We start from the raw sequence: 16,897 nt of genomic DNA on the forward strand, positions 1-16,897 counted from the left end.
AGAATTCCTGACCCACTACGTTCTTTTATTGTCTTTTTCTAAGATTAAAAAAAAAAACTTCTTTCCAATATTTCTTTAAGCAATCTTTACACAAAGGGTTTGTAGGTGGTAAACTGACAGAATCTTTGCTTGTCTGAAAAATGTCTATTTGCTATCCTCAAATTTTTAAAGGTCATGTCCTTTTCCTTGTGGCTTCCAGAACTGACGAGAGTACTGATGAGAAATCTTATTCCATTCTCCTTGTTCCTTCTTAGGAGAGCTGCTTTATTCTATACCCTGGAAGACATTAGGATAGTTTTCTCCTTATCAAAAACTTCAATAGGATGGAGTCTTTTTGATAGTCTTTCACAATCATCCTATTTGGCCTTGAGTGGCCCCCTTTAGGCTGAAAGTCTGAGGTTTCTTTTGCTTGAGAAAATGTTTTTCTATAATTTATTTCTTTTTAATTGTTTCTTTTTTCTTCCTTCCAGTTCTCCTTATCAGATGAATTGATCCTTTTAATCTTTGTTATTTGCCATCTCTTTGTCTTTTTGCTTTCTATTACAGTTGATTTCCTTGACTCTCTCTTCCAGAATGCAAAATCAGTATTCAGCTGTATCTACTCTATTATGTATGTACTGGATTTCTTTTGACATTATATTTTTAAATTGCCAAGAATGCTTTTAAAATTTTCTAATTGTTTATTTTTCATGGAAAGAAGTATGTTCTTGCTTTTTGAATTTAGTGTTCTCTTGAACTACATATTATGATTTTTAGAGAAACCTTTTCAATTTTTAAAATCATTTTCTGCCTTCACAGTCAGTATCTCTTTGTATTCATCTTGAACCTTCTCTTTCAAGTTGCTGCTTTCCTTCAAAGGTTTGGTCATACTAAACTGTCCAATAACATATGCAATGAAGGATAGAACTTATTTAGCACACAAGGAAATTCTACTACCTATTAGCTATGAAATTTTAGGTCAATTTCTTAATATTTTTGTGCCTCAGTTTACTCATCTGTAAAATGGGGGTGTAGTAATACCACTTTTAGAATTAAATTAGACAAATTGACATATAATTACAAGTGTTGAGAATAGTGCCGGGCACACTGCAAGTCATTGACAAATATCAGTCTACTATTACTATAGAATCTAGTCTCCTCCCAGGGTTGGGAGTGAATAGAGTGTTTTTTAAGTGCATGAAATACTGATCAATTACATGGACATGAAGGTGGGAAGCAAGTAGGAAAAGATTAATTCTCCCTGCCCCCCAACAAACATTAAGACTGGATTTAATTTAGTGGTAGAATATTTGAGAATATAACCTGCTTCAACAGAACTGCATTTCATTTCAACTCTGAGGATCCTGCCTCCTTTACACACTCAAACCTTGCTGCTGCTCTCTTAGGTCTCCATATCTACACCAGAAATCCTTCCCCACCAGCAAGCTGTTCATTTTCTTTACAGTGCTATTTTTAGGCGTAAAATTAAATGTGCATATTGTCTGATACTAGTGGTAATTTTGGGGAACTGAGGGTTGAAAGTAGGTCTTTAATTTTCTCTTGACTACTTTAAGACACCTAAATTTTCTTTTACACTGATTCACTTTGTGCTTGATATTTTGACATATATGTTCTTACCATTACAGTGGTTTACTCCCATGAATGTTTTGTCCTGTGGTTTTTATTTTCTATTATTGTCTTTTTCCCATTTGCTTTCTGTCAATAATTCTTCACAATTTTTCATCAGCTATTAATACTCTTTGTTATTTTTTAGTTCTCTTTTCTCCTTCAAAAAATATGTTTTCTGTATTTTTAATTGATTTTTGAACAAAAGAGTGAATGCAAATGCTCAGTCCTCTAATTTAAGCCATCCTATATTATTTCTCATACTGGTTAACATATCATACCTGCTAATCACAAGGACGGGGAACTGTTTATATATTGTGTTGGCTTTTGGAGAGATATATTTATGTATATTATATGCATTTTCAATCTCATAAATTTAATCTAGAATTTAATTTGATGACCACTTAAAATGCAAAACAAAGGAGACATTAATGCTTATCAAGTATCCATAAAACTATATAACTATAAATAATAGTTTTCTCTACCTGAATAACCATAATGATAAAGAAATAATCTAGAGTAAAGTAGGTTCATTTTACTCTTGTAAATAGACGAGTACCTGAAAGTCCATGTTCTCAACATTTTTGAAGGCTTCTTATCAAATATGCTCTTATTACCCATAATTTTATGTATTGATTCGTATAATGTATTTCAAGGAAAAAATTCAATATCAGCCTTTCTTGCCTTTTTTCTTTTTATTGAACTACCAAGACTAATACAGCACATCACTAAACAAAAAGTGCTATTTACTATGCAAAAGGCACAGTCAGTGATTGGCACCTAAGACCAATTGATCTACCCATTACCACTATCTCCCTACCCCCACTAGCACTACTATGAAGCTATTGATTTAAACACTGTCGATCGGTTTCCATTTTCTGATTTTGGGCAGGCCAATTAAGAAAGTGAGTAATTGTGATTACACTGCTTCAGGATCAATTACATTTGATGCAAGACAAAGTGCTCTTTTTGGAACACACAAAAAATTATTTTTGATCTAGCATGCTTTTGTGTTTAATAAAATCTAGAATAAGTAACTAATTTATACTTTCACAGTCAAAAAACATATTAATGTAAGAGCTTCTAAAAGCTAAGGATATTTTATATAGAAAATAAATGTATCATTTTCCTAAAATTAAGAGAAATTGAGAAAAATTACTCACATATACTCCCTGAACTAAAAGTCAAACACTATCTGCATATTTATTTCTAAAGAGTCTTAATTATGTAAGACAAAATATTAATTGTGTAAAACAAAAATGTGTATCCTGCCTATCAGACTACAAAGAAAGAGTTTATAATAAATATTGACAAATAAGAACCTACCTGATTATATAGAAATTAAAAGTTTCTTTGTATAAATTAATAAGATAAAGGAATTTTTTAGTTTTTAATTTTGGTCTAACTTGGTACATGAGCTTTGTCATTGAGCTCACATTGTCCAAATCATTAAAATGAATATACCTCTGGTGTTGGAGGCAAATCTATTTAGAGTGATGTTACTCATAGTCTGGTGTTCAGTAATATTGATCTGTGTTGTTTGTCTAATAGAAAAATAATAAACAATTACTAGGCAATGTTGGGAAAAGTAATCAGTTTTTATATATCACTAATATAGCAGACCTCCCAAAACATAAAGGTGATGATCTGCATAAAATCAATGTGTTATGCTACAATGCTTATATTCATCACTGCAGGGTCTCTGCAATAAAAGGTATAACACTAGGCCTGAATTACTGATAAATTGAAAAGGTATGTGAAAATGAAGGTTTCATATATTTAATCTATGAATTTATTTTAAGATGTCTTTGTCTTAAATTTGGAGATTTTCAATAACAAATTCTTTTCTAAGCTGACTAAAATTCTGATAAATAAAACATCTCAGTTCTTTCTAGGATAAAAACAAAGCAACTTCAACTCAAAACAAAATAATAAATCCTATCCTATATCACAGAAACATAAAATAAAGAAATTCAAAGATAATTCTTCAAGATGCATGTATATAACATCATTGTACTAATTTGCTAATGAACTCTGAATTTCATCAGAAATGTATAAAACATATGAAAACAATAACAACAATAAAATCTAATCTGAAAAAACTATTTTGAAAAGTATTCAGCTATGGAAATTTTGCCAACTGTTCTTCTGTTTGATTTTTATCAGAAACAGTTTAAAAATTAGTGTAAAAGGGAGAAAATATATGGTTTTAGAATCAATAAATACCTAACTAAGAAGCTCAATATATTTCAAAATGACACACTGTCTCAAAAGGTAACTTCTCTGTCTATGCAATAATATCATTAAAATTTAAATTTCTCTTGACTTTTCCAAAACTATAGGATCAAAATAAGTAAAAAAAAAATTATTTAGTAGTCGCTTCTTTCTCTAACAAAGCGTGAATTTCAATTACATATATGGCAGACTATAATGGTTAGGTACGTAAGAAATAATGGTTATCTTTAACCCATACTGCACACAATTTGTTCAACTACTCCATGACAAAGAAAAACAACGTCAAAGAAAAAACACATTTGTTTAAATGTTTTCAGTCTCACAGAAAAAATCTGCTGAAAGCTAGCTTTGGATCTGCTATCCTTTACAGGTAATATAAAAAACAGAAGAACAATTGAACTTACCACAACTGGAAACTGGCAGTCTGTGTAGAATCACAAAAGTCAATACCCATTGAAACAGTAATGGATCCCTCAGGCTCCAGAGAGTCTAGGAAATAAGATAATTTAGACATGAAAACAGGGATGTGAAAAAGAGGCAAACTAAATACTGAATGTTTATGTAATGTTATGTAATTTGGTTAAAATAGTGAAATTTAATGTCTTATAAAAAATTTTAAAGAATATTAAAGGAAATTATAACCTCACTATTCTGCTTGAAGCTATATTTCTTTTTATAACTTAATTCTGCACATCCTCCAATTCACATATTACGTCTATTTGTTTCGGAAGCACGTCACTTCCTGAGAAATTTCATGTTTTATCAAATTGTCCTTATAGGCACTGAAAGTGAGAAGGAAATCAACGTGTTCCTGTTTGAAACAGCCATAGTGGACTTTTGGAGATTATTATTAAGATTATGCATTTATGCCACTATGGGACCCACTATTCTGTATAATTAATATGTACCAATAAAAACAATTATGCACTTGAAACTAGAGAATATTTGTTCTAGACGTAAAAAGTCAATTTTAAACAATGTTCCCAATTTTCAATTGAAAAAAAATCAGAAAGTTAAAAATGCAAATAAAAGGAAAGTTGAAAGAAATTAAGATGCATTCAGAAATTAGCCAAGAGACTGGCATTATTTGAAACTAAAACAAGTCTAACTGCATTCATTATTCAAAAATTACTGAAAGAAAATTCAATGGCAGGTTTCATTATATTGACAAAACAGATAATAAAATATCATTTTATACAAATGGAATATCTGAAGTTTCAACTAACCTAAAGTATGGGAAATAACTACACCAAATATATATATTTTTTTCAGTTCACAATAATAAAACATAAGACAACAATAAAAACTCCATTCTGCTTATGATTCCAGGCTAAACCTTAGACTAATTGGGAGCAGCTTTGATATCTATATTCATGTATATAATACATATATTTAAATAGAAACCATCCACTTTTGATTTCTGCTTTTCTCGGAGACTTCATATGGCTTTAACCATATTGTACGATAATCTCATATTTAACTTTATCTATTCTGTATACAACTTGTCAAATTCAGTAGACTGTGATGATCCCAGGCTTGTTGGTAAATATGTCTTCCATTTAATACTAATCATGGACAGAGATGATGGTACAGATAGAACAAAAGAATAATCCAATAAGCCTGATGTATTAAAAATTGTGTTTATACCTCATAGACTCATTGAAGACTAGGTATGCTAAGAAGACACTTGTTTGACAGTTATTTAAAAATATTATTGGTTTGCTCAGTGGTATGTATGTTGGTTTGCTGGATTTTGGTTTGATTTTTGATTGCTTATAAACCTAACATTTGCCAGTTTGCTACTCAAGTATAAGATTTGCTGCCTAAATTTTTGGCAAATGGGCTTTATCTGTAGGGTTAAAAAAATATGTATCACATTACATCTATTTGGTTCACAAACCCATCTCTTCCTGATATTTCCATGTCTCCAAGAGCTATGTGCTGTCATTTATCAGTTCATATCTCTGTCAGTCTCATTGCTCAAGGCTACTCCCCCCCCCCCCAAACTTGCAAAATAAGCATTCTACCTCTGAGCTACATTGTCAGTCCTAAGGTTATTCTTTAGTGGATTCTTTATACTTCCTCTACGTTATATTACCAGGGTTTGGTCTTGTTTGTGTCTGACAGCACATTGGTAGCAAACGTCCTCATCTCTAAAACAAGATAGCATTCATGATTTAGATCTTTCTACATCATGTATTCTTGTATTTCATTTGACAAAGTGACAGCTCTCGAGATGCCATGTTGAGAGCTCTTTGACACTGTTTGATACTGTCTTCAGTCTTAAGATAATTAACTGTGAGTTTAGTACCATGCTAATTCTGGAGGACAGTTCATGATCAATGGCATGTTTTATTATATGAACGCTTCAAGAGCAAAATGATCAGAATAAAATTATTCATATAATGGATTTTTATAATATTTGGAGCCTGCTAAAATGGGAAAGCTTACCCAATTAGATGACTGTATTTGGTTAGTGCTTCTGGATTGCCACTATATATTTCAGATGGCTGTGTAAAAATGGCTGCAAAACACTATGTATCACACCATTCATAATGAAAAATGAAATCACATAGGATGTCACCTACTATGATGTGACAGTTGTATAGTAACTAGTGAAATCTTCACTGAATGCAAATTTGTCAACTTTTAATATAAAATCACTGAATATAGCACCAATGGACTAAGGCTATTCTTTGTTAATCTCCAATATACTTGGTCTCATTGGGAAAAATGCTACATTTTTCTTACTATTCATGCAAGAAATCCAGTTTCATGCTACAGGCAGGGCAAGATCTAAAAGAAGCCACCATATATTACAGACAAAAAGAAGGCTGAGCAGTGACAAACAAGAAACCTGCTGATCTTTTAACATGTGCATACATGCTTCATGATGAAACACCGTGCCTCCCTTATTTCATAAAAAGCATTTGTTTTTTGTTGCATTCTTAAGAGCTTTGGAGGCACTAATTTAGGTATATCATACTCTGGAATTCTTCTGTAATCTGTTGGCAATAAAGTCTAGGTGGTATTATACATAAATAAATACTACATAGGAAAGAACTCTCTGTCTTAAAAAGATATTCATTCAACAAATGCCAACAAAAAGAAGGAAACATTACAGTCACACAAATTTTCCTAATAATGGAAAAGAAAGCTTATAACTGTTACTGAGACAATGGTGTATGTGTGTGTGTGTGTGTGTGTGTGTGTGTGTGTGTGTGTGTATTCATATTTTATTTCTGTGTTAAGGTCATACTATGAAATTTATTATATTTATTTCTTCTATTCTACATAGGCCAATAAAAGGTCAACTCATCAACTCATTATGCCATCCCAAGGAAACATTAATGCTGTTCTACTGTTTTAACCTTTGGATAACATTTTCAACCTTCAGACAATTCATATATCAGCTGTTTGACACTTCTAAAACTAAACTAGCGAAGAAAAGCATAAAAAGGTCACAAATTGGTATATTCTATAATTCCTTGGCAATATACTAACTTCACAATGCTTCTATAAAAGTTAGGATATCTGTATTCTTTAAATTGTGTCTTAATTTGTCAACATATTTTAAAATGGCATTAAGTGTATTCTGAAATCAACTCTTCTGTTTTTTGCTTATAAAAGTCTACCAGGATTTATCTATTAGGAATTGTTTTATTCCTTTGTGAAAAATATAACATTAACAAAAAAATGACTTTACTAAATGACTCATAAAAATTATAGGAAAGAATTTAGCAATACCAGAGCTCAGATGAAGAAAAATGGAATAGTTATGGAAAATAATGAGTAATGAAGATACAATTATAAAATTTGAGTTCATACTGGCCAAAGGGCATTGCTCACCTAAACTATTATAAAAAGGAGCTATCTGATATTAACTTTTCAAGGATTCAATGACACAATCTTGTATCACTTCAACTGAGATTTTGCTTGAGGCTTCCCCCAACAACACTTTAGGACTGTTTCTACTTAAAAAATAGAGCAGAGTTAGGCATTCTAAATATTCCACCATTTTAAACTCAAAGACATACAATTAAATTGAATTTTTAAGGGTATATTTTTGGCAAAATACTTAAAAAACCACAAGGGGATAACTAGTGGCCACTGCTGCTCAGCTGATCACTGGGGCAACCTGGAAAGCACATCTGCTTTTGAGGATGGCTGCTGCTCAGCACCAGCTGGCTGTTGCATGCAGCAACCAAGGACCAAAACTGTTGTATCTATGCTGTCTTCCAAGAGAGAGAGATTCCTCTTACGCTTTTCAAATATAAAAATATCTTGTTTATAAATGGAGACAACAGGCTAAAAATATTTAAAAACATGTTGTGGATAAATGCAATGCTATACTATGTGCTGTTCTATATTCTATACATGGACAGGAAGACGAGCAGCAGAGTGAATAGCCTCTCCATTTCTGCTCCCTTCATTTTTCAATTTATGGTATGTGAAAGGAAACAGGAAAGGGTCTTTGAGATATGGGAGGAATTATATTCAAAATGTCAAACTGATTTTCTTGCTTTTAATGCACAATAAGACACCTAAAATCATGGAGGGAATGATGCTGATCAGGAGGAGAGGTGGTAGAAGGTGACTCAGATAGGTAAAGAGGGATGGCAATTTTGATTCTGCAGACCCATCCTTTCATCACTATGAGTATTACTATTGCTGGGACCTGATTCACTAAGGGCAAAGAAATATATTTCTCTTCTATGATAAATATAGTTTAAAAAGGGAAAACAGGGCTGGGATATAGCTCAACAATAGGGCACTTGCCTAGTATACACCAGGCCCTGGGTTTGATCCCCAGCACCATGTCCCAAAAAGGAGGGGGACCCTAAATATGCTAATAATCAATAAAATAATTTATTTTACTTTTTTAATTAAAAATATTTACTTTAAAAATGAAAAGTTATCAAATATAATTTTAAACAAGAATTAATATTTACCTATTGGATGAAAGACATGCATTTGCATGCCTACAGGAAGTTTTTTTTCCCCTATGTGGATATTTTCTATCTTTCGATCAGAAGTATTATTCAGAGTTATTTGTACAGAGACCATCTTATCACCAAAAATGCACGGTTGTCTTGGAAAGAAATAATTGGCAGCCAGTCCTTTTCCACTCATTCGATGAAGTAGCACATGAGTTTTCCCTGGTACGAAGACTGGAGTACCGACCTGTTGCACATGAAAAAAAGAAATTAAAAGATGAATTAGTAAATATAGTTATTAATTCTTTTAGAAAACAAGAAAGCATTTGTGACATTTAACTTCTGATTTCCCTAAAGTATCATATAAAGCACAATAACAAATATCAGCAGGGTATCACATACATAGATACTAGAAATGATATAAAAATGTAAAGTACCTTTAAAACAGTATTAAAATTTTCTATACTCTGCAGGCATGTATTAAACTATTTTGACAATACAATAAGAATATCACCTCAGTTACGTAAATATATTCTTTTCAAAAACAATTGTTAGCATTTTCCCCTAGATACTCCACAGATGTCTTTTAGCTAACTTTGTCATTCATTTTAATTGTCTGATAGTTGGTTTTCTTGGAGGTTTCAACTATAAGATGGTATCAAATTTCAATAATAACCTTAGTGTACCTTTGTTTCTGATTCTGACTCCTTGAATGATTTTTCACCTTGAATTTCTTTCACTATAGACTGAAGAACATGGCCTCCAGTTTACAGAGGTCTCTTCTTCAATGCTTTAAAAAAAAAAAAAAAAAACCTCTCCTACTTTGAGATCAGTTAATATTTTTCATTAAGTTTTTATTTATATATGACAGTGGGATACATTACAATTCTTATTAAACAAACAGAACACAATTTTTTGTATATACAAAGTACATTCACACCAATTCATGTCTTCATACATGTACTTTGGATAATAATGTCCATCACATTCCACCATCATTTCTAACGCCATGCTCCCTCCCTTCCCTTCCCACCCTTCTGCCTTATCTAGAGTTCATCTATTCCTCCCACGCTCCCCCTTCATTTATACTTTCCTCTAGACCTTCCAAGGTTACAGATTTTTAAAAAGATATTTTTTTAGTTGTAGATGGACACAATATTTTTATTTTATTTTATTTATTTTTTTAATGTGGTGCTGAGGATTGAACCCAGTGGCTCACACATGTGAGGCAAGTGCTCAACCACTTAGCTACAACCCCGCCCTGCAAGGTTTCAGTTTTTAACTCAAGTGGAATGTTTTAGGTATATCAACTCTATATTTATTTTTCTTCAAATATTTAAGCAATTGTCCCTATATGATCTAATTAATAGCCTTTCTTCAATGATTTGTAAATGTAAATGCAAAGATTCTATTTATGTACTAGGGGACATTCCTGAGCCTTGATTGATCTGTTATACCCAGACTATATTGTTTTATTTTCTATTTGGTAAAAAAATCTTTCCTCATTTCCCCATCCCCTCAATATTTTCTTTTTTTTTTTAGTTGTGGGTGGACACAATGCCTCATGCATGCTAGGAGAGCGTTCTACTTCTGAACCACAACCCAAGATCCTCCTCACTATTTTCTTGACTAAGTATCTCCTTATTTTCTATTGAGTATCAGACTCTTTTAAATTCTTCCTTCCATCTCATTTTGATGAAAATCATATGCAGCATTATTAAATGAAGAAATGCTGTCCATTATAAAACCATGTGGTAGATGTCTTTCCATTCAAAGCCTCAGTGTTGCTTGTTAGCCTTGCCATTTACATCTGATGAAGTTAAAAACTTAGTAATTATTAATAACTTAAAATTCAACAGCAATCCAAGAGTTAAATATCATATATGTGTGGTGTGTGTGTGTGTGTGTGTGTGTGTATATATATATATATATATATATATATATATATATAAATGATAAATTATGTCTTTCATGCATCATTTAAACATGTGGGAAATTTAAAATAATCATTATAAAATTTTATAAGAGTTTATTTGCAAAATATAATAAATAACTGCCTGAGTTTAAATTTCAATTATATAAAGTATCAGGGCAACTGGATCATTCAGTCTACATTAGCTTTCTGATGATAAAAACAGTTAAGCTTTATTTTTCAATTTTTTTTGGTCTGTGGCAAGGCATCATACCATGGCAGAGGGTGGGAAGTACAGCAAGCTGCTGCCTCAAGGCATCCAGGAAGAAAGCAGCATGCTACTGTCCCCTTCAAAGGCACTCCTTCAGAGACCTAAAACTTCCTACTAGGCCCCATATCTTACAGGACCCTTCCTCTACCTTCCAATAGCAACAAGCTGAGCATCAAGCCTCTACAGCATGAATGGGCTTTCAGGGACAATTAAGATTTAAACTGTAGTGCCACTTTGACTTGCTTCTCTCCAACTTTCAAATCATCTTCCCTTTTACATTACAGTTTTGGCTTTCTTTCCACAGATTATATATACCTCAACATTTTATGAGTTTTCAGAGAGGTAAACTATCTGTACCAACTCCATTTAATGATTTAATAACAACTGTATCTCAGGGACACTATAGAAAAGAGAACTGGTCAGGGTCTTCAATGTGCTTATTATCTAATTAAGGGAATCAACATGTAATAATGGAAAAATATAATTATTCAGCTAAGGGCTTGTATTTAAGGTTGATTCTTATAGCTTCAGTGGAATTTGTGTGTACACATACACACACACACACACACACATATTGTTCTATGCCTATTTGTTTAGATGACATCATATCTTTGAATGTTCACTGCTAAGGACTGTTATTTAGGGCTACCCTAATTGTTACCTGAGAATTTATAATGATAACAGAATGCAGAGTTCTTGAGCACTGAAACCAGAAGAGTTTTGAAAATATTTTTGATTCAAGGTAGAGAACATTATTAGCTTAGAAGTGAAAGCTCTTTGGAAAGTTGAAATGTCTAACTATTGGGTTGGGGTAGAGTACTTCCCTAGCATGAAACTTCAAAAACTAAGCTCAGATAAGCCTTTCCTCTTTTAAAGTTTATTTATTTCAGGTATTTGCTATAGTAATTGAAAGTGAACTAGCATAAGTAGTTGGAGAAAAGCAGGACAAGCAGTCAGGAATTAGCATTCTAAATACCATATAAGGTGCTTAGAAGGTAAGCCTTTAGTCACTTAAGAGCCATCAACATGCCTTGGATAATTTATTAATTCTCTCCCCATCTAATCCTAAACATACAATCCAAACATTTATTTTGTTTTTCTACCTAGTCTCAAAGTTCTACAGCCTTATTATAATTGTTTTAAAAAGATTTTAAGAAATGTGTGAAAGAAGAGAAACTTCAGTACAATTTTCTGCCTTCAATCTTCCACACTCAATCAAGTTCAAGGTGAGGAACATTCTCTAATGAATACAATGTCTAAAAGAGGCCCTCCCTGAAAATCTTCAAAGGTTATCTGTAATAATATAGACAGGTTTATTTTTCTTTCATAATAAATAGGATCACAAATGGCAATCTGTGTTAACAGGTTGAGCATCCCTAATCTGAAAATCTTAAATCCCAAATGCTTTAAAAACTGAAACTTGTTCAGTGCTGACATGATGCATTTTGGATTTTGAAGAATTTCCAATTTTGGATAGAAATGCTAAAACAATAAAGTATACACAAATGTTCCAAAATCTGAAAAAACTCCAAAGTCTGAAACACTTCCAGTTGCAGGCATTTCAGATAAGGGATACTCAACCTGTACTTATTTAATTATAAAAAGGGACTAGTTGAAAATGTTTCCTAAGTTCATACAAGTCATACCTAGCCAATTTTTTCCAATATCTAGATAACTATATAGATGATTTTTTGTTCAATAACATCACTGGACTATGTAAGTCCTTCAAGAATTTCATATATAATACATTTAATCCTGACAGAAAAGCAAGACCTTACTTCAATATATTTATATCAGACTAGATACCTAGGTTCCAGAAACATAGGTAAGATCTATAGTTGTTTATATTCTAAGATGCTAAACTTGTAAATGGCTTTTCTGATATCATTGATATTATAGATATAAATAGTTTGGTTGTATACTAAATAGGATAAAAGATTATAGAGTTACCTAGATGTAGGCTGTAAAAATCAGGGCTTAAGGAAAAAAAAGCAGATATTTACAAGCTTAAACACAACAGATATGTATAGCAGGGGCAAGCAAGCTATAATAGTCCCTCTAACCTCAGGGGATATGTCACAAGATGTTCTTCAGATGCCTGAAACCATGGATGGTACAGAACCCTATATATACATACCTATCATCAAGTTTAACTTAGAAGTTAGGCATAGAAAGAGATTAACAACAATAACTACAAATAGAAAAATTATAACAATATACTGTCATAAAAGTCACTTAGAACTTATGAACTGTTTATTTTTGGAATTTTCTATTTAATTTTTTTTTTGACCACGGGTGACAAAAGATATGTGGGAGGGGCATTGAGTGACTGTACAGCCCACATGCCAGATATGGCCTGCTTCTTGCTTTTATAAAGTTTTACTGGAACACAGCCATACTCATTCTTTTACATATTGTTATGGTTGCTTTTTTACTCTATAATGGAAAAGCTGAGTGGCTGGAATGCCTAGAATATTTACCATCTGGTTCCCTTGTAGAAAAAAGGCACAAATGGCACATTTTCCCTACCAACCCCTCTTTCCTTGATTTTGAGGAACAGTTCTCTATAGGTTTCACATTTCTGCATGTTTTCTTAGCAAAGGCATTAACAACTTTGCTCCTGAAACTCTTTTCAAGGATGCCTGTACACCAAACAGCCTTTGAAAGTCAGAGGTAAATGCCACCTTCTGGGGTAGGAGAGAGATTTATTTGCAGTCTAGAATTATAGACAGTGTTCTCTTCTGGGGCAAAGGCAAAAGAGATTTGCTAAAAGCCCTTTACAAAAATCTGGAGTCTTCTATACTGCATGTGTAGGCATCACCTGGCTTTCCTTATGTGGGACTTTGGGATTGAAGAAGTGATTGATACAAATGATATTACCCTGGCCACTGCTACTGCTGTAATGGGTCCTTAGGGTCTTTATCTCTAAGAATCTTGTGTCTTCCACCACTATTTCACAGTTCTTGATATTCTTTGGGGGGAAGGTATCATTCACCAATTCCCAGAGAGACTTATTTCAAACAGTTAAATGATAATACTGAGTAGGACCACCATATACAGTTGTGCAGTGGCAAGTGACTGAAGAAAGATGAGCCAAAAAATAGAGCTTATATTAAAGGATGCCTTTTTGGAATCTGTACAATGGCACCATACAGGCTGGTGACTTTGTCAATGAGACCTTTTTCTTTTTACTTTCCTTTATGAAAGTCCACATTATGTCCTGTTAATTGTTTTTACTAGATTTATGAAGTATCATAAAATGTTCTGATAGCTGACAATAGAGTGTTAAGAAAGTTCTATGGCATAATTGTGAAAAAACAAAAAGAGTTTCGTTTTTGTTTTTTTGGTTTAAGACAAGTGGTGGTTTTGTGAGGGAGCTCTGCCTTCAGTGCTTTATCCCTTAGTGGTTATATATGAGACTGTTTGCTCAACACAACCTATTTTATTCCAGGAACTTTGCTACATTCAATTCTCCATGGAGTCATCATGTTCTTATGCCACTTCATGACCTGGCTTCAGTTAACTGGCTCAGGAATGGATACCTGGCCCAATGAGTCCTGTTCTTGGAATTTGGGGCCTATGAATGTGAGCCAATCTCTTTTAAGCAACTGCAATTCTAATTTAAAACTCTAGTTATCTGTGACCGCACTACTGCTATATTACTCAGGGAGAAAGAAAGAATAAAGCAAATTTCAGAGAAAAACATATATGAGAGACAGAGATTCTAGCTGGTAACTTTGGTTTGAATGGCTCTTGAGGCCCAGACATCTTTATACCCTCGCTGAAGCTTAATTTTCTGTGAACTTCTCCAGCTTCCTTCCTGTAATTATTTTTTCTTTCTCACTTAAGCTAGCTCAAATTTGGTTTCAAATAATCTCTTCCATCCTACACTGATTGGGACTTGTCAGATTTCAGGACACTAATTGGAGAGGAAAATAAGCTTTTAATGGGAGAATATGCTCTTGTGTCTTTGTCTAAGGTTCTAGTACATACTAGAATGGTAAGCTCAGGCCTGGCCTTATTAGAATGAACCACATATATCTTTCATTTCCGTAGGTCAAAAACAGTAAAATTACCCATCTCATAAGGTTGATCTAGCAGCTTGCTTTGATAAGGCTATTTAATCCTATCTTCTATAGAAAAGAAGAATCTCTGATGAGGGTCATCCTCTTACGGTTGTTCCATATTAGAATCAGAGAACAAAGCCTACCTTAGTAAGAAAGTGCCACATCATCTGTCTTTGTTTTCTAATGCTACATCTCCTAGGCACATCATGGGGAGAAAGATGGTTTTGTGTAAGAATTAGGTATTTCAGGGCTCTCTGTCCAAGAAAAGCCCCATACTCCTTTTTTTTTTTTTGCTTTGGGGATTGAACATGCCAGACAACAAATGCTCTACCACTGAACTATAACCGTGGCTCTTTTATTTATGTACTTATTTATTCATGATGATGATGATGATGATGATGATGATGATGATGATGATGATGAAAGGGTCTTGCTAAATTGTCAAGGCTGGCCTTGACCTTTCAATCCTCTGACTCCATTCTCCCAAGTAGCTAGGATTACAGGTGTGTGTCACCTAGCTGAAAAGCATTATTACTTAAAACACAATGTAATTACTTGCTTATTTATTCTGACATTTATTGAATTAGTTGTATCAATCACTATGCTAAAGTCTATGATACAAAGTATCCCAGTCCTCAAGAAATTTACTGTTTAGTTTGAAAGAAAAAGGACATCAGTCAGTGTAGTGAATGCCACAACAAAGGTAGGCTTGGTCATCTTAGAAAAACCATAGTTGACACCAAAGGGAGAGATCAGGGAAGGAATCCCCAGTTACTTAAAGAAATATCTGATAACTTCTCACTACCTTCACTGTTATTGTCCTGGTCTGAGCAACCACCATACCTCTATGCCAACAGCCTCTCAGTCTCCTTGCTCCTACCTCTGCATCCTACTGAACATAGAGTAAACTGCTATGTTCAGTCTGTTCTGAACACAGTGGCCAGAATGAACCACATCAGCCACTCCCTCTGCTTGGAATGTACATTCTCCAGACATAAACATGGTTCAGTTCTGACTGCCTCTGCTCCAATATTATCTTCTTAATGAAGCTTAATCCAACTGCATTTCCTCCTTCTGACTTACTTTTTTCTTTTTCTTTTCTGATAGCCACTTATACCTTCTCTAATACAGTATGCAATTTACTTATCACTTGTTATCTGTCTTCCCTTCTACTCCTCACTTTAATACTTAATGTATAAAACAATTTTACCCATTTCAGAACTCAAAGCAACTATTATTTTAAATGATTACAGACATTTGTAAATAACATACCTCTAGTATTGGTTATAACTATGCTTTATCTGATGCTAAGTGCTCAATTATAACACTTCCTAAAAATACTACAGCCTTATCATAGCATGCTGTGGTGGCAAATGGAGATTACTGATATTAATACTTGTTGGTTTTAGGAAACTGGTTGGTTTGAAATTTTCTATTATATATAATTGTAAACAAATAAGAAAAACACTATTTTTTAAAGATATACACAACTTACTGACTAGAATGGCTTCTATGATATAACACTAGAAATACCTAGTTTTAGGTATAAGTATTATTTTAATAAAATTTGTATAAACAGAATACAATGAAAAACAATGCTTGAAAACAACTTAAACTGTCTATTAATGTTCAAAGAATTAAAAATTTAGCTGCATTATCAGCATATGATAAGGGTCATCCACACCATGAATCTTGAGGAGGTAATTAGTTCAGTAGCTATAGTAATGCTAAAATAAAAAGCCTCCCCCAAGAGTTAACAGAACAAAAAGCATCCAGTAACAATAAGATGATCCTCTACAAATCTTTACCCAGCATATGTTTAAATAATAAAAGTCGTTTGTGTACCTTTAGATGGTTTATGAAAATAAGC

At 33.0% G+C, this 16,897-nt stretch overlaps 1 protein-coding gene across 3 annotated transcripts in view; it reads right to left on the reverse strand.

Annotated features, from left to right (window-relative positions):
* Ap3b1 (adaptor related protein complex 3 subunit beta 1) overlaps positions 1-16,897 on the reverse strand; it is a 248,121-nt gene that overhangs the window by 25,561 nt on the left and 205,663 nt on the right. For all 3 annotated transcript variants that reach the window (XM_026393221.2, XM_026393223.2, XM_026393222.2), the window contains exons 23-24: positions 8,793-9,024; positions 4,245-4,329 (exon numbers count right to left, since the gene is read on the reverse strand). In XM_026393221.2, the coding sequence (XP_026249006.2) occupies positions 4,245-4,329; positions 8,793-9,024 (317 nt within the window). The remainder of the gene's footprint in view (positions 1-4,244; positions 4,330-8,792; positions 9,025-16,897) is intronic.

Source organism: Urocitellus parryii, chromosome 1 (assembly GCF_045843805.1).
Source record: "Urocitellus parryii isolate mUroPar1 chromosome 1, mUroPar1.hap1, whole genome shotgun sequence".
NCBI classification, from domain to species: Eukaryota; Metazoa; Chordata; class Mammalia; order Rodentia; family Sciuridae; genus Urocitellus; species Urocitellus parryii.